The sequence below is a fragment of the Lacerta agilis genome, chromosome 3 (assembly GCF_009819535.1).
Source record: "Lacerta agilis isolate rLacAgi1 chromosome 3, rLacAgi1.pri, whole genome shotgun sequence".
In the NCBI taxonomy this organism is placed as follows: Eukaryota; Metazoa; Chordata; class Lepidosauria; order Squamata; family Lacertidae; genus Lacerta; species Lacerta agilis.
Window position 1 is genome coordinate 23,648,252 of NC_046314.1, and position 19,501 is coordinate 23,667,752.

The 19,501-nt window shown below is 42.0% G+C and overlaps 1 protein-coding gene across 1 annotated transcript in view; it reads left to right on the forward strand.

The window, feature by feature from the left end:
• TPO (thyroid peroxidase) overlaps window positions 1-19,501 on the forward strand; it is a 61,900-nt gene that overhangs the window by 31,119 nt on the left and 11,280 nt on the right. The window contains exons 10-15 of the mRNA XM_033145369.1: window positions 1,246-1,416; window positions 2,685-2,922; window positions 4,832-5,040; window positions 5,836-6,006; window positions 9,291-9,422; window positions 15,648-15,747. Of these exons, the coding sequence (XP_033001260.1) occupies window positions 1,246-1,416; window positions 2,685-2,922; window positions 4,832-5,040; window positions 5,836-6,006; window positions 9,291-9,422; window positions 15,648-15,747 (1,021 nt within the window). The remainder of the gene's footprint in view (window positions 1-1,245; window positions 1,417-2,684; window positions 2,923-4,831; window positions 5,041-5,835; window positions 6,007-9,290; window positions 9,423-15,647; window positions 15,748-19,501) is intronic.

The window sequence follows — 19,501 nt, forward strand, 5'->3', positions numbered from 1 at the left end:
ACTACCAAGAAGGCCCTCTGCCTGGTTCCCTGTAACTTCACTTCTTGCAATGAGGGAACTGGCAGAAGGCCCCTCGGAGCCCTGTTGTTGTTGTTGTTGTTGTTGTTGTTGTTGTTAGCTTTACAGCCCAATACTATGTATATCTGGTCAGAAATAAGCCCTATTAAATGAGCCTTACTCCCAGATAAATATGATAAGGTTGCAGCCTTATCTTAATAGTTTCCATATGATTGCATCCAATCAAATCAAGATCAAAGTAAACCTACTGCTGGACTTGAATTAATCACATCTAACTTGTCCATTCAGTCCAATGGGTCTACTCTGAGCAGGGCTTAACTGGCTGCAACCCATTAAAATTGTGCACAGTTGAAAACGCTGGCAGTATTAAGGTAACATCAACAGTATTACATATCTAAAAGGGTGTAAAATGAGGATGGGGGAAACCAATTTAGATGGATATACAAGAATATGCAGGAATTGTGGGTAAATTAAAAGAACCTTGGAAGGGGAAGGAGAAGGAGGGAAGTCGTTGAATGTATGGGTGTAATAAAAGAAAACCTGAAAACTTTTAATAAAAAATGTTTTTTTAAAAAAAAATCAAGTTTAAAAATCATGTTATAAATAGTACTTGTCTTTCTCTAGAGAATTATAGTTACTGGTAGCTTATTTATACATTTGATAAAGAAAAATAATGAAAATAATATTGCTATTATTTGCCTAACAATACTCAGTGGAAGATGTTAATATCTTTACATCATTGTTGCTTGATTTTTTTAATAAAAAAAACTAGAAGAAAAATGCATGCAAAGCTGTTAAAGCACAATTCATAATTAGTGAAGGGTCCTTAGCCAGCTGGATGAAAATCAAGGACTTTTGCACTTATCTTAAGACAGTGCTGGATTTGTGGCTGCACACATTTATTTAAAGCATTTTTATCCTGTTTCTCACTCCAAAATGCCCATGATAAGACAGACGCTTTCAAGTGTCAATGATAAGACAGTCCTCACTCTGAAGCCTGCAATCAAAAAGATGTTACACATGCAAAAATGTACTGGGAGGGAGGAAGGGGAAAAGAAAACTCCAGCAAGATTTTTGACAGAGGTTTTGTAATGACCAGCTGGCATGGAAATATTTCAAGGGCAGCAGGAACCCAAAAGCTGTTGGTCTTTCAGCAGAGGTGATGGAGAGGCCCCGCCTCTTCCCCTCTCCTACCTTATCTTTGTAACCTTATCTTCGTACTCTTAGGTGGCTTGGATCCCCTGCTAAGAGGAACTTTGGCAACTGCCGCAAAACTACAGGTACAGGATCAGCTGCTGAATGAGGAGCTAACGAAGAAGCTATTTGTGTTGTCTCATAATGGCTCTTTGGATTTAGCATCATTAGATTTACAGCGGGGACGGGATCATGGACTCCCAGGTATCCTGCGTTATTTAAAAATACATCTTGTCGTAGTAGTAGTAGCAGCAGGATTTGCGTGTTGCCTATGCCAAAGCCTCTAGGCGACTTAGAACATATTATAGCACTGGGCAATAGGGCTTTGCAGGCAGTGCTGATTTGAAGTCCCTGCAAAGCCCCTTTTAGCCAAGCCCAACCCATCATATATGATATCAGGTGTAGGGCAGGTGGGTGTGGATTGTTCGAAACAGCCTCACTAGCCAAAGTGGGAGGCCTAGCCAGATTAATAGAAGAGACTTCTGTCTGTGCAAAGCGAAGCCCTGATTTTGTTGATCCCTCTTACCTTCTTAACCACCCCACCAGCTGTTCTTGAGGGGTATGGGACCCTCTGAAACATAATGGGCTGTGGTGCAGAGGGGTACAGTAAATGGGTGGGGTTGTCAACCAAAATCAGGTGGCCTGACTTCTAGAAATGGAAGTGGTGTCCTCTAAGGCACCATTGGATACAACCCAATGAATTTACTGGAATGTAATATTATTGTATTCGCAATCAATACATTGTGGTTGTTTGTTTCATTTTAATAGCAGCTGAAAATAGTTTTACTGTCTCACACTCTTTCTTGCTTAGTTAAAGCCTTTAAGAACATTTTAATCTACAACTTCAGTTTGTCTTTATCAGCAGCTTCCAAACCTCCTTACAAATTATGTATGTTATGTTATTAACATGGTATACGTTGTTATCTTAATTAGGAGAACACAGCCTGTTCTCCCACTTCAAGCCAGGTTACATTTACCGGTAGTCCTTAAAACAGGCACGGAAGGTCCACAGAGAGCTTCTCATCCTCAGCCCCCATTCCAGAAAAGAGCTAGAACAGATCTATTGACTGGTTTGTGCATTGGACTGAATAACACCAAAGCGGGTTTAGTACAAATCCCAGTACTCAAGAATTACAACCTGTATCTACATTTGTCTTATTATGTTTTCCTATGGTACCAGAATCAACCCTTTGAGGTAGGTTAGGCTGAGAGGCAATGGCTATGGCCCAAAGTCACCCCATGGGCTTCATGGATCCCAGGTACTCCCTCCCAGGTACTAGTCCAGAACTCTAACCGTTCCTCCACACTGTCCCCATTCACCTCTAAGGATCATGCCTCGCATATTTCAGATCAGAGTGTAGGGATTCCAGGTCCAAGAGTATCACTACAGTTAGGCTTGCATCAACCACTTTAGGAACTGGGAGGAGCTGTCACACCTTGTTTGATTCGTTCTACGAATGCCATATTTGTAGGCTACAATGACTGGCGAGAATTCTGTGACCTGCCGAGGCTAAGGACGGAAAGTGACCTGACAAAAGCGATACAGAACAGGAAGGTGGTGCAAAAAATCATGGGACTGTACAAAAACCCCGACAACATGGATTTGTGGCTGGCGGGCATAGTAGAAAGTATGCTTCCAGATGCCAGAACAGGTCCGCTGTTTGCATGCATAATTGGAAAACAAATGAAAGCATTGAGAGATGGTGATCGGTAAGTTTACTTGTATTGTTCCTTCCATTAGCCCTGCTTAGGCATTATTAGCCATGGAGAGTGAGCTGTCTCTGTCCCTCCCACCACCCCCTTGCTGTCCCTGTCAACCTCCATAAGTAAAGAGGTTAATTTCTGAAGGAGGGAGGTTCCCCCCCCCTATTTATGTAAGCTTCCAGCACAATGTTACAAACCTGCTCTTCTTCCTGGGCTCTAAATCATGCAGGGCACCTACATGAGTAGAGTAGGGACTGTGCTTGAAACATCTGCCTCCAACTCATGGAAGGTGATGACTCATAAAATCACAGAGTTGTAGAATTGGAAGGGATGCCCGAGGGTCATCTAGTACAGCTCCCTGCAATGCCGGAACCTCAGCTAGATCATACATGACAGATCCTGTCACGGTCAAAAATTGGCCTAGAGTGTTTCATAGATGCAAAATGTACTGTAGTGACTCAGCAGCCTGTAGTGACTCAGCAGTCCTTTCTCTTTAGTATTCATTGGTGACTGGAAGGTTCCAGGCTGTCTGAGCCCTCCTTGATAGCTGCAGGTGTGAGAGTCCATCTTTCTTTCTTTCTTTCTTTCTTTCTTTCTTTCTTTCTTTCTTTCTTTCTTTCTCACACAAGCTATGCAGTTCACTGACGTGTCTCAGAAACTGTTTTTTGAATCTATGCACCTAGCCAGGGATTTGTCTGATGAGTAACCACTATGCTTATTGAAATGCTTCAGTAAAGCTTATTTGCTGATGGAGTGAGTTGTTCACGTGCTTCATTTGCTGCCAACACTCTGCTGAAGTCTTTACATGCCCTGGAGTCTGAGAGACCAGGCAAGCATACCAGGAAAGTCCGGGGGGGGGGCATTAGGACCCTAATCCTGACAGATCCAACTTTTGGTTAAAAACCTCTAATGGAAGAGTGTCTACCATCTTCCGAGAGAGTCTGTTCCACTGTTGAACAGCTCTTACTGTCAGAAAGTTCTTCCTGGTGTTTTGTTGGAATCTCATTTCTTGTAACTTGAAGCCATTGGTTTGAGTCCTATCTTCTGGAGCAGGAAAAAACAAGCTTGCTCCATTCTCCATGTGACAGCTCTTGAGATATTTGAAGATACCTACCATAGCTGCTCTCTGTCTCTGCTTTTCCAAGCCAAACATACCCAGTTCCCTCAACTGCTCCTCATAATGCTTGGTTTCCAGACCCTTTATCATTTTGGTCTCCCTCCTCTGCACACATCCCACCTTGTCAATATCCTTCTTAAATTGTAGTGCCCAGAACTGGACACAGTACTCCAGGTGTGGTCTGACCAAGTCAGAATAGAGAGGGACTATTACTTCCCTTGATTGGGACACTATATTTCTGTTGATGCATCCTAGAATAGCATTAGCTTTTTATGCTGCTGCATCACACTGCTGACTGATAATAATTTTGTGGTCTACTAAGACCGCTAGATCCTTGTCACATGTACTACTAGTAAGCCAGATGTCCCCCGTCTTATATTTATGCTGCTGGTTTTTTCTGCCTAAGTGTAGAACCTTACATTTGTCCCTACTGAAATTCCTTTGGCCCAGTTCTCCAATCTGTTAAGTCCATCTTGAATCCTGATTCTTTCTTCTGCAGCATTAGTTGCCTCTCCCAGTTCAGTGTCATCTATAAATTTGATGAGCAAATTTGAGGATGGCAGCTAACACACTTTTCTTTTCTGTTCCTCATGCAATTCTAATCACACAGGAGATTAGAATACCTGAAAAGGATATTTATTAAACTGGCTTGGGTAAAAAAACAAAACAAAACTTTGAAACAGGATTGCCAATTGTTTCAGAAGTTTGATATCTAGGTGGGGGGCCAAGTGGTGGAACATAATACACTGTGGCCTACACTCCTGTCTTGCAATATTTTTTTGTCTTGTTTCTACATAGATTTTGGTGGGAAAACGACAATGTTTTCACTGAAGATCAAAGGCAAGAACTCAGAAAATATTCCTTATCCAGATTAATCTGTGATAACACAGGTCTCGCTGAAGTGCCCCTTGATGCCTTCATACTTGGGAAATTTCCTAAAGATTTTGAGTCTTGTGAAAATATACCCAGCATTCATTTAGGAGCTTGGCAGGAAACGTTTCGCCCAGGTAATTCAAAAAACTAATATCCTCGCTTTTGTCAAATATTTGGAATGTTTAGAAATGAGGAACACGCTGGAGGTTTTGACAGCTGGGATGAAATGGTCTGAGTATCTTCTTGCCACCAGGCAAAACTGTGTTTCATTCCTGCATTTGGCAAATGGAATGAAAGGGTATGAGAGGGTACAATCGCCCAGACTCTGCATTCATCATCTGAGGCCTTTGAAAAGGGATAGAAAAGCTGCAGCTCTCCAAATGTGGCTGGACTTATACAGTAGTACCTCGGGTTATGTACTTAATTGGTTCCGGGGTGCCATTCATAACCCGAAAAGTATGTAACCCGAACGATGATATCGCGCATGCGCAAAAGCGCTATATCGCACTTTGCGCATGCACAGACTGCGCGCATGGCAAAAAACACTTCCAGGTTACGGGAGTATGTAACCTGAAAAAACGTAACCCGAACGGATGTAACCTGAGGTATGACTGTAATGATAGTAATCTTACTATTTCTACCCCGTCCTACAGCGAGGTCCAACTCCCATAACTGCTGGCCAAGAGTGGTCGTAGACTATCTTCACTCAAGATTAGGAATTTCAGTTCTCTGATCGCTCATTTTTCCACACTTAAATTTAGTACTCCACATTCTGCAGCAATTTGTGTTTTGTTTTTAATTCTCATGAAGATTCATCAGCATTTGAGTTCAAATTTATCTTAATAAAAACAGTATATGCAGTTTTGACTAGTGTACACTAATGTATTGTGTTTACTTTTTTAAAAAAAATGTTGTGTTTTTGCTTCTAGAGTTGAATTGTGGTTTCCCAACAAGAGTGGAACATGGCGACTTTGTCCATTGTTCAGAGGCAGGGAAACTCATTGTTACCTACTCCTGCCACCAAGGATATGAGCTATTAGGAGAAGAACAATTGTCCTGTATACAGGGGAAATGGAATTTGAAAGCACCGGTCTGCCAAGGTGCCTATGGTTTTTAAGTCTTGTCTGATATCTTCTAGCAAGAATGGCATTGCCACATTGGAATGTTTAAACATGAATAATTTTAGAGGGCTGAATAAACTTGGATCCTGTAGTCTATTGTGAAAATTCATTTACCTTCTGAGGTCACTGTTGATGCTGCCATCAATAATTTTCTTTTTCAGCTTACTTACAGTTTCTAGCTGTAGAGCCTGAGAATTCACACGTTCCAGGGCTTACTGAGACAAAAACGTGAAACAAATTGCAAAGAGATTTGAAAAGATATAAACGTATTCTTCTTTCTTCGCTTTACTCTGATCTCACAAATCATCCTTGGTCTCTTATTTTAAGAAGACGTGATCATCCCCACAAACCATTACTCTGCTCCATATATTTGTGAGTTAAGCAACAGACTGAGCCAAGTCTCCCAGAATGCAACTAAAACATAACCCAAACTGGGCAGCTTGCCTGACCACGCTCCTTCTTGCTCTCAGTGTAAAGGAATACAGATCAAAAGGAAGCAATAGGATTCACAGAGTCATAGGATGCTTTAATGCCCATGGAGGGCCTGTGTGTCTGCGTTTTGAAAAACTAAAAAGCTTGTAGGATTTAATTAGCAGCAGGCATTAACAGGGTTTAGCCAGGATATCCATATCCATATCCAAGTTTTTTGCCTGAGAAATAAAATAAGACTGCATTTGAACAGCTCTCTCTTACAGAAAGAAAAAGCTTTCTGCTGCTAGCACCTTTTTCAAATGTATATTGCTGCATTTTTATTTGGTTGCACCAGAAATATAGAACAAAATGCATTGAGGCATGCCCAGGGATGTGGGGGCTCTTTCCACAAAGAAACTCCCCACGCCAACTATACTATTATTTGTCTCTTCATTGCCACAGTTGGGGAAACAAAAAAAAAGTAGTGCTCAAATTGAAGAGTATATGCTTCCAGGTGGTCAGATATTTTACTACACCATTATTTGGGGGGCAGGGTCACTTGTCCCACAATTAGGCAGTGAGGAGGCCACCCCAGGTGGCTGATCCTTGTGTGGGGAACCTGTGGCAGTGAAATGTTGCAGGACATGGCTGTTAGCTATTTGTGATTTTTTTTAAAAAGAAGCCTTATGCAAGACTTAAAATGCATTTCTCTCTCTTGAGCCCAAGAGAGGGTTTAGTCCCTTTTGTTCTCAAAACTTCTTCATAGCAGTGCATAAGTTATTAATCCGTAGCTTGCCTGTCCTCACAAACTCCTCCAGACAGCATCTGCTTGAAGTCACCACTCTATGTTCTTAATCAAAGAATCAATCAAGAATATAACCAACCAACTGCCAGCTCCCAATTTTCCCCAATACCATTTATTCTTTGTGAAATACATTTATAACGCAAATACGATATAAATACTAGTGTGGTGTAGTGGTTAAGAGCGGTAGACTCGTAATCTGGTGAACCGAGTTCGCGTCTCCGCTCCTCCACATGCAGCAGCTGGGTGACCTTGGGCTAGTCACACTTCTTTGAAGTCTCTCAGCCCCACTCACCTCACAGAGTGTTTGTTGTGGGGGAGGAAGGGAAAGGAGAATGTTAGCCGCTTTGAGACTCCTTCGGGTAGTGATAAAGCGGGATATCAAATCCAAACTCTTCTTCTAACAACTGCTGCATGTGCCCTGTGGCTTGCACCGCACCTGCTCTTTCAGATGTGGTAGGAAATTATTTCCTATTGCCAGTGCTGAAGTACAATCCAAGGATCAATCCAATTGAATTCTGTACATGGAAAAGGATAAGACATGATCAAGTCTGGTTTGGGAATTGTGAAGGAGATAGAATGCCTTAAAATATGAGCTGGGCAAATTGTCCCCCACCTTTAACACTGGGAAGGCCCAGAAAGAAAGATTGCCTTCTTCTTTGAGTTACTATCATGATCCCCTCCTTCGCATTATAAAAACTATTAGCACAAATGGTTTCCTACTGGATCCAGTAAATCAAGCACCACAGGCACTCAATCCCCCTTCCCATGCCTTGAAAGCGAAGAACTGCATGAGTTCATTTCAATGCATTGCATCAATTTAGGACTTGACTCTCTCTTACATTACATTTCTACAAGTCACCGTACGTAGCATTTCCCAGCGTGTCTGTGCACATGCATATTCAACTTTCATTAAGGGGAAGGAAAGCATCAGGAGAGAGAAAGAGAGAAATTTAACAAGCTCATACTGAGGAAGACATTACAACAGGTGAATTCATTTGCATGCAGGAGCTGCAGTTGGTACTCAGTTAGGCCTGCTTATCAACATTGCTTGGAAGAGACAGTGATCCAGATAATGGTACACTTGAAATGAAATAGGGATAGGGAATTGTAACTCTCTCTTTTAGTCACATCCTGTGAGTCCCCTGATTTTTTTTTCACCTAGTTGCAAAGCAAAGAAAGAGATGAATTATAATAATCTTTTGCCCCCTAGCAGATTAATATTCTGGCAACAAACTAAATGGAAAAACTTGCATGAATCAGTCATTTATTCTCCAATATGTGGTTAATATGTTAAACTATGTACAGCAGACTACGTATGGAAACAAGCAGTAGAATGGGAAGTGCACTAAATCAAAAGAAAAACACAATCCTAGGCTGCTTGCATGGCTGTTAGTTCAGCTAGCTCTTCATTTGCTCCATGTGTGTTTATACAAAGTATTGCATACACATGACTCAGCTAGGACTCAGCTAGACTGGTAAAGAAAAAGTGTTTGATATGTGTTGTATGTGCAATATAACATTGTGCCACCAGATGGTGACATGGAGTCCTGTTTTTCTCTACCTGTTTTCCCTGTTTAAGTTTACAATGCTTTAAACTGAAACACTTATTTGATGTGTCTAGATCCAGCCACAGTGAAGTAAATTAAGAATAAATGAATAAAAAAGTATCTGGTTGAGCAGATCTTGGTTTTTATTCAAATGCTTTACAACAGCAGCTCCCAAGCCTTTTTAGGCTTGAGGGCCCCTTTGAAATGTAAGAAACTCAAGTACTCAGTTCCCCCTACCTAAGATAGAGGCAAAAACACCCAAAAAAGGAGGTTTGATTTCTGTTCTGGAATAATAAGCAAACAACAGCAGTTTCTAATCCTGTTTCTATTTCCATCAGAACTCTCTTGGTGCTAGTGCAGGCTGCCCATGCATATCTGGGTTTATTAAGCCAGAATTAATAGTTTATCTTTTTGTGCAAATGCAGCATATTTTAGGATCTGCCTTTTAGAAATACACTTTGAGTTTATAACTTTTTTTTAACTTTTGTGTTTCTCTTTAGACATCAACGAATGTGAAAACAAAACCAATCCCCCATGCCACTCCTCTGCTCAATGTGTCAACACCCAAGGCTCATTCCAATGTCTTTGCACAGATCCCTATGAACTGGCAGAAGATGGGAAAACATGCAAAGGTGAGGTGACTGCACTGCTTTGCTGGTTAAAACTTAGCGACATAAAACAATGAGGCAATCTCAAAGTCATTCTCTGTTATATGATCATGCTGTAGTCATTTGTGTGAGAACCATTCTAATTATCTTCCGCTGCTTCATACTTATCAACACTGAGTGATCACAGCAGTCTTCCAAATGTAAGGGTCACCATAAAGAACACAAACCAGTAGGTTAGTCAGAGAGAAAGAGAGAGAGACTGGCTCAAGTCTGCTTCCTGGGTAAGTAGAGATAAGAACTCAGGTGTTGAGAGTCTAAGGCAGGCAGTCTTTGTGGTTTTGGATAGTGTAACAAAGGCAGGGGTGCCAACTTTAATAAAATATTGGAGGGGCCCAAGTGAGACCTACCCCACATAACTGATTACATGACACAGCACACACACACACCATTTGAATGGCAATGTCCATTAACTTGGCGGGCCCTCAAATATTTTTTGTGAGGGGCGAAGAGATCTCTGCCACTAGGAGTTGGCTCCTATGAACAAAGGTATGGAAAAACATGTCTGAAGTTTTCTTCTGAACAACAGCAACAGCAGCAGCAACAACAACAACAACAACAACCCTCACTGGTGGAATTAGAGAAACTTCCTCATTCCCTTTTATCTCATGTACATGGTAATTCCAGGACTTGTGCTACCATATGAAATTCAGTATACTGCTTGGATAGTTGATAACAATTTTTGAACCAGCAGGTGGCCCGCACAGCCAGGCTGCATTTATATTCCTTTACATGCCATAAATCATTTTGTGCTTGATTAAATGCCTAAGTCTTAGCTTTTCCAATCAGTAAACAGCTAGTTATTTATTTATTTTTACACTAAAATGGAATGGTTTTAGGCCCAGTCAGTTATTATGGTTCTAAACTGAAGATAAAGGGGATGGGTGGCTGATAAACATAACTGCCATGCCCACTAGAGGTCTCTGAAAAGAACTGTCTGCCTACAAGGTGACTGCAATCTGGTCCACGGAGAGCTGGTGTGTGATGCAGCACTCCTGCAGTTCTCTTCAAAGGAAGAGTGTCAAAAGGTATTTTCTTGAGAGAAGGGCCATAGCTTAGTGGCAGAGCACATACTAAGCATGCAAAAGGTCTTGGCTTCAATCCCTTTCACCTTTAGGTGAGGTAAGGAGAGATTCCTGTCTGGAACACTGGACAGCCACCGTAAATTTTACTGAGCTAAGTGGAACAATGGGCCTCCTTGGTATAAATTAGCTTCTTAAGGGGATGTTCATGTGTTTCTTGAGCTGGAAGCAACCACCAGAGGTACCAGAGAGGCTAGTGGGAGCAGGGGGAGTGTAGGCTGCTAACTGCAGAACTGGCCTGCACAACTTATGGTTATGTACTCGCAGACCTCCCCAAGTGTCCCTATTTTCCAGGGACAGTCCCAGATTTACAGAAGCCGTCCCAGTTTCTGATTCAGTCACGGAATGTCCCGCTTTCCCTTAGGATGCCCCTATTTTCATAGGAGAAACATTGGAGGGTATGGAGTTATGTGACCCCCCAAGCCAAGGAGATACAACTTTTAGAAGACACCTGAAAACAGCCCTGTGTAGGGAATGTTTTATTATGATTTTATAAATGTTGGAAGCCGCCCAGAGTGGCTGGGGCATCCCAGTCAGATGGGCAGCATATAAATGATAAAATTGTGACGAGGATGGAATAGGACATCCCTATTTTTATCAGAGAAATGTTGGAGGGTATGTACTCTGTGTGGGAATTAAATTCTAGTTCCCATTTATAGAGTTATGCAGAAGAGAGCTCTGGTCTTTTGAATTAGTTCCCTATAGAACTAGTTTCTATAGAACTACGCAAGACACTCTCTTTTAAAGTTTAAATAACAAATAACTTTTACTTAGTGTACTTGCACCTGCAAATTAAAATATATACAATGCAGGTAGGTGTTTATGTTGTCAATACACCTTACATAGATTTGTATTTAAGATAAATACTGTTACAGACTACAGACTGTTACTGAGGCAGACAGCAGCATAACGGAAAATACCTGCTGCTCTAACTGTTAAGACAGTTAATAACTGCCATAACTGAACCAACCGAAATAACTGTCTCAGGCATATGACATCACAGAGTTCTACAGCCCTTGTGAGCATTAACCCTTTACTTAGCATTCCGGATACTTTCAGCCCACACTCTGACCCTGTTGTGAGGAGAGCACTGATCTTAGGCAGGCATCAAACTGTGACCGAGCCTTATATAGCAGCAGCAACAGCTGCATCTCTGTAGCCATCCCTTTTCACTAAAAGGCCCCAGCAGGGGAGACTGTGGTTTCACTGGGACGACTACGATGGAGTCCTCTGAGACTTAGGGTGGCAATCTCTTGGACATATCTTGTAAGGGCGCTGGGAAACCGGTTTTGGAAATTGTATTAAATTGAATCAATTCAGTAACGATTTGTAATAATTTGGAAAATCAATAAAAATAGTCAGGAAGGGAGACTTAGGGCAGCAATGCAGAATCCTCAGGCCAGAGGAGCACCGGCACCACACCCCAGGCATATCTGGTGGAAGTGCTTCTGGGGCTGGCCCTACATGCTCTCCCTCTTCCTCTTCCGCTTCAGAGTCCTTATTCTCATTTCTTCAAGTGAAGGACTCTGGCTCCAGGGTTATGGCAGGCCTTGGGTTTTAATTCTAAGCAGGCATTTATATGAAAGGTCACAGGGATCGAGCTGCATTCAACATGGCTGTTTAAGCTGCATTCATCCTGGTGGGCCACAAGCTATGCAGGTCTGCATCATAAGCAGATAAGTCAAGTTCACCAGCCTTTCTCTCCAAATAAACTTGTAGAATCACCGGCTGTTGCCATAATAAAAATACAGAACTGTGAAGGCAGTCTGGATGAGGTAACTAAAGCAAACCTTGAGCTGCCTGTGATTTGCTTGTTAGCCCAAAAGAGCATCCCAAGTTGCAAATGATTGGTACGGTAGTGTTGTAGAGCAATTGAAAAATGATTAGCATGAATTACCTTATTCCAGCAACTTCAGACTTCTAACTAAAGTGCTCTTAACATCTGTAAGAGGTCTAGTAATATTTTATGCTGTGCACTCATATAACCTCCATTCATACTTGGGATATGCCAGGATATCTTAAATTATTCTTATTTATTACACTTGAATTTTGCTTTCTCCAGGCAACTCAGGGTAGCTGACATTGGTATCTTCCCATCACAACCACCCTTGTGAAGTAGGTCTGACTGAGATTCTACAAAGCTATCTAACGAGCTTTATGGCCAAATAAGTTTAGAAGTCAGTACTATTTGGTCCACATCTAACATTAAGACCAAAACTGCAGACTGTCCCTCATGCTAGGATTTTTTTAAAAAAATCATTCTGAAACTGACAGTTTTGACTAAGGCATACTGTATCTGAGTTTTGTTTCAACCCAGTTTGCCCTAGGAGGAATGCTTTACCTCACACACCTCTTCCTGGAGTCCTGTTCCAAATTAAATGGGGAGTGTGGAAGCTGGAGTAGAAGGGAGGCTACTGGAAACCTGTGAAATTTGTTGTCTGAAGGCAACATCATCCGTCAAAAATAAGCCTATTGCTGTACATAAAATGTGAAGTAGAAATCCTTGGGTCTTTTTGGTGTCTTGTTTCTTTTGTCCTTGGTTTGAAGCATGATAGTTGCTTTTTCCATTAAGTTGTTAAAAACCTTTTGATGGCACTGTTTTAATTATTCCTTACTTCATTTGTCTAATGTGCCTAATAACCATTCAACCTGTAACAGATAGCTTGCAGTTCTGTTCCTCAGATGACTCTGTTCCTAACACTTGTTTGGGGATTAATCTTCTTAATCGTCTTCTTCTAGTGAGGGGAAAAACCTCTTGATTGAATTTTGTTTTGCTTTTAATTATTGTTATATGCTTACATAATACCAGCACTTTTGCATGGGTATTTTCATTTACAATATAGACTATTCATTTCACTGATCTTTGAAAGAATCTTGATAGGCCAACAAGCAGGGCCCTGCATCAAAATGTTGCAGTGTATTCCTGGCAAGCCTAAGGCTGATGGGTTGTTTATCCGAGGATCTCCACACCTAAACAAGGCTCTGCACTGCAGAAATTATTCTCAACTTTGGCAATGGTGGGGACAGGAACAGAAGTGTGACTTGGAGGGCAGCCCACACTTGCCCTGTACATGTGCATAATGTATGGCCCTCAACTGGGATGGCTTCAAAAGAGGATTGGACACATTCATGCATGACAAGGCTATCAACGACATCTTGCCTTTTAATATCAGTTGCTGTGATCACAAGTGGGCAGGGTGCTGTTGCACTCATGTCTTGCTTGCAGGCATCTGGTTAGCCAATGTGAAAACAGGATGTTGGACTACCTGTAGATGGGACGTTGACCTGATTCAGGAGGCTGATCTTAAGTTCCTATGAAGGGAGCTGCAATCTTTCAACATTCGTTGTCATTGAGTTCTTATGTTTTAGAGTTTCCCCTCCGCCCTTAGTTCTTTTCCTTGCAATTTTTCTGCACACGTGCATATACCTCTGGGTCACTCGTAAGTATGCCGATTCCTTTGCTGTTCTGGCTACATAAGCACATGGATGGGCAGGCTTGGATCAGTATTAGAAGAAATTATTTCCTCAAGCTGCACCAACATAAAAAACCCTACTTCTGTGATGTTTGGTCCCACTCTGTGCCCATAATATGCAGTACCATTATTGGAATAATCATGTGACCTGCCCACCTCCTGTGGCTCCTATGTACTAGTCAGGGCCAGCCCAATATATTTTGCTACATGAGATGAAGGCTAGGGATGGCGCCCTTTCCCATTCTGTGCACAGAAGCCAACTTGATTGGCAATTAGATTACACTTCAACATTGGCAATGGGACAGCACAATCCATCGCACCAGAAAGAGCAGTTTAACTTAGGAGGTGCAGGGCAGACCACATGTAACTGTGTGCTCCCAACATTTCACTGCCCAGCTTCCCCACCTGGAGTGACCCTGTCACTTTGCCTAATGGTAGGGCTGGTCCCCATACAGGTGTAGTAGAAGATCTGACCCCTGGAAACATGTGCTCCAAGAGTCCTTGGTTTCTAGTACCTGTCCCTGGCATGTCATTGTCTCCTTTTTGTCTTTTGTGGAAACCTTGGGAAGACAAGCAGTGTAATTTTTCTGGTTTCAGACATTCTTGTGGGTTTCTGGAAATGATATTGGGAGGGAAGGATGGGCCTGGATGCAATTTGACTCTAACGTGCATGTGCAGACAAAATGGACACACAGAGCCAATGCTCTACTTCCCTCCAACCGCTGCAACTGTCTATGCAGAAAAGGAGCTGAAGTGCTCAATTTAATGGACATGGCAGAGGTGAAGCCTACAATTAAGAGAGAGAGAGAGAGAGGAGAGAAGTCCTCAGGCAATGATCCTTGCCCTGTGAATAGGAGTGTTACAAGTACAAGCCAATGTCTGTTTCTGTGAAATGTTGGAGTATGGTGGAAGTTGCTTCCACATCATTGTCAAATTGACAACATCAACTGGTCTTTAGTTGTCAAAAAATTAGGAAACAAGGTATGAGATTGATCTGCTGTTATTGTCCTGTGGTTTGACCTGCAAATTGAATCCACATGTTGGGCTTCTTTGGGAGGAAAGGCAAAATATACCGGTAAATGTAATAAAATAAGTATTTTCACCCATTCACTACTTTCCTCCTCTCCTCCCACACCCTAGCAAGGGAGACCAATAGCTTGGCTGAGACCTTGTATAGAGAGAGGAGTGATAGAACATTTTGACAGACAATAGCTTCAAGAAACACTCTCGGTCTCAGTCATATAACTCTGTATTTGATCTTTATATTAGTTAATGAAATATGAAAAGAAAATCTCATTTGCAGGAGGAGTGATACACTTTGCAAGTGAATTCCGTTGCTTGTGGGGAGTTGTCTTTCAATTTTCAAGACATAAAATATTCTGGTGTCAAATATAGATAGCCTTTGAAAATTTTATATACATAGTTCTGTAGCTTGAAACCAGCCATTACTACCTAAATCCAAAATAGTGCTCACAGCCCTCTTAATGCCAAAATATTGAGTTTCCATTGGTAACAGTGACAGAGGAGAATTTTAAGATGAGTTGTGTGATGACAGCAGACCTCTGAAGTCTCATTGGCAGCATAAAACTACCTACCCACCTAGTTAAGAAGTATAATTTAACATTTCATTGTTTCAGATTCTGGAAGGCTTTCCAAGGGTTCTCTAGTCTCCATCATTTTAGGTGTAATTGTGTTCAGTTGTTTGGCAGTATCAAGTTGGTTTGTGATTTGCCGGTGGTAAGTATCAACTGTTTATGGCCTTTCTACCTAGTAGGGCTTTCTCCCACTCTTTCCTTCATAGAATTTTTCATAAGACGTGCTTTCTGCCTAATGACCAAAGGCCTTTTTGTACAACATGGAGGGCAGAAGAATTAACATGCATAGGAGATGGACCCAGGATCCCATTCATGTAAAGATGTCCCAATGTTTGAACAGATGTGTGCACCTTTGACCTAGTCGTATCATCAAATGAACATGCATAGGCTGAAGGCAGAGCTTGCCACTACAATGCTCTCTTCTCCACTTGCTGTTCATAATCTCCACAAATGTAGTATGAAAAAGGCTTCTATTTTAGGTGATGTTTAGGTGATGTATGTATATAGCTCAAGATTTTATACATATATATGTATGAAATCTTGACCTGTATTTAAGTATTAACAGTACTATTTTTCTAGAAAAAGAGGTGCCAGACAGAAATGTTTTAAAACTTAGATTAAATCACTTTGAACAAGATTGACTGATATCTTGTGCTTTGTTATTTTAAATTTAAATCAATGCACTTGCTATTTCATGGACAGTAGAAATGTTTGGCCAAGATAAAACTTCTAGAAAAAGAGGAGACATAAAATGTGTACCCAAATACCAATAGCTTTCGAGAGAAGATTTTGCATGCTTGCTATTTTCTGTACTCGTACTGCAAGTACACCTATGAACGGAATTAAGGCTCTGGACTACTTTCAACCCCCCTGCCTTATCCAAAGTTAGACAAATGTTGAAAAGTAAGAGCATGTATCCTGCCTTCACTTAAACCTGCCCATCACCAAAGGTAGCCAATACAGTACCCTCCATATGCTGTGGACTACAATTCTCAATAGCTACAAATAGTACAAGGATCAGAAATGATGAGGGCTGTGATCCAAAACATATGGAAGGCACCACATTGGCTACCCCAACTCATTAACATAGGGGTCTCTTCCCTTTGGTGCTGTTCTAGAGAGAGCTATGGAGGCCAACAGATTGGGGAAAACAGGTCTATACTGTTTGGCAGCAACTTCCTAGAGTTGGGCAAGATTGTCTCCTTGCCCTGCCTGGAGATGGGGGGGGGTGCTGAACCTTTTGTTTGCAAAGCATGTGCTCTACTACCAAGCTGTGGCCCTGCAAATTAGAAAATTGTAAATCAAAACTAGGATTGGTGTGCTGAACCCACCCTGGTTCAAATCCCTACTCAGCCATGAAGTTCATTGACTGTGGGCCAGCCAATCTCAGTTTCTCTCCCTCTTAGTATCTCTTGTTGTAAGGGGAGACGAATATTTACATTCCCAAAGGAATCAAAATCCAAATAAATAAATGGGGGAAATGGAAGAAACTAATCTATTAAGGTCCCTGACTAGATGGTTAGGTCCAACTACAAAAAAGAATTCACAGCTGTTTTAGGAGTCTTCAACCACACTGGCTAGCTTTTTGAATGATAGCAACACAAGACTGAAAATCCAATCCAAAATGATTCCAACCCAAATTTTAGACATAATTCACCAAGTAACTGGCCTTCTGCACATCTGGACAGATTGCAAAAGGTGCCTAAGGAAAACATACTGACACTGTAGTTTCTGATTCAGGGTATAAGAGAAATTTCTTTTTAGCTACTTCAGACAACGCTAGCGGCATTGGCAAGACTGTCCACACTTGAAAGTTAAAGATATAGGACAGCAGGCTATTGTACAAACGGAGCCATACAATGGATCAATGGCACATTTTTTTCATCTGATGGAGAATGTGGGCCATGTAAAATGCTTGTGTTAAAACCAATTTAGTCTTATTGACTTCAATAGGGCCAAGTCTTAAAACCAAGTGCTTCAGCATAACTGAGCTCTGGAACAGGCTATTAAGCTGCAACCCCAAACCATTTATTTTGGAGTAATTCTCACAAATGAGTCTCACTGAAGTCTATGAAAGTAATTCAGGACTGGCCAAAGAGCATGTGGCTTGCTTACTTGAGACCCTAGCATTTAGACGAACCTTGTTATATGCCATTCAAAGAACCCAAAATGCTTTCCTTTAGCTCAGCAGGACTTTTCTGGTTCACGTCAATATCTCAGTCGGGGAAATGCTATTCTGGTGGTTCCCTGTTGCTTTTAATGTTATGTCAAAGGACCTTAAAGGCTGATCATACAGTTCTTTAAAAGTTGCTGTAAGGTGTGTGTGTGGGGGGGGGGATTTTCGCTTTGAGCACAGCGAGTGGAACACGGCAAGGAGTGCATTTCCTACACAGTACTGACTTATCACAGCAGGTGGCTAGCTTAGCCACTATTATGATGTCTTGACTCTGTGCCCTGCCAGTGCTGGAAAGCCAGTTAACTGGAGAGGACACACAGCCTGGCTTTTGACACAACTATCAAGGGAAGTACAAATATCCAGCTTTAAAGTTAGCAGTCCTGCTAAAGGCTTTGTGGCATAGCTTTGTAGTTCCCTAGGAGAAATGAGGATTTGGACATTTTAAGGATTCCACAGACCCCTATCTGTTTGTGCAATGGTGATAGAAAATAATTGTTGGAATTACCTGCACTGTGAAGCTCCACTAGGGGGGAGGGACAGGGGGCCTCCTGAAACTTTATAACAGAGGAGGGTCTTGGCACCAATGCTGCCCTACCACAAAAGATCAAATCAGTGCAAAAGTTGCATACAATGCTTGACAGGGAAACCTTATATCCAGAAGTAGTCACTCATTTAATATCCGCTCACCTGGGGTATGTCTAAATTTCCTCCAGGTTTGGGGTAGTGATGGGATGCTAGGAAAGACTTAGGATCCATCAGATCCTAGACACTTCCAATAATGCCCCCTCTTTGCCCCCCCCAGCATGGTCAAGGGTCAGGGATTATGGAAGTTGTAGTTCAAGGCCATTTAGAGGGCCACAGTTCCCCATCAGTGTTCTAGGATGTTGAGGGCAACTGAGCCATTGAAGCTTATGTTGTGATTCCATTAAATCATAGAATTCTAGGGTTGGAGGGGACCCTGAGGATCATCTATCCACCCTCCTGCAATGCAGGAATATGCAGCTGTCCCATACGGGGGCCGAACCTGCATCCTTGTGTGGCATTTGTCCGTTCTTTTGGAAATGTCTGTATAGGGGGGAGGGAAAGGGTTAATAGGTAGACCAATAGAAAAGCCCAGAAGCAGAGCCTACCTGTTTTTAAAAGGCTTAGCCAGAGGTTTAGACAGTTGGGGGAAAGCAGCTGGAAGACAGTTGGAAACAGAGAGACACTTTGGTTCGGTTAGTTTCTTGTGGGTGGTAGGCATAGGAGTCAGAGTGAGTTGGAGACAGAGAGAGTTTCAAAGTATTTAAAACTTGTTTGCATTCACAATAAACAGGAATCTTTGTTAATACGTTACAACCTGACCGAGTCTGAATATATTACTGGGGAAACCTGGTTGGTGGCAGTGGAAGAGATAAGCCGTGGTGGTGCAGGGTCAATAGTCCGTCGAACAACCGGGGGCTCTGTGCGATCGCCACACCTTGGTGTTATCAGCACCATGCTCTGACCAACTGAGCCATTACATGAAGCAATGGAAACCGGGCCAGCTCTGGTGCAGGAGTATAGATGAAGGCAGGCATTTGTGTCTGCATGCTGCAGCAAGATTTTTTAGGCATTGGGCCTTAGAAGGAGGAGAGGCACCATTTGGACTCCAATTCAAGCAGCAAAATGCCCTGGTCCTTCCAGCACTATATGGAAAGCAACTTGTCTCTTCTAGTTTCCGTTATGAAAGTTATTTAAG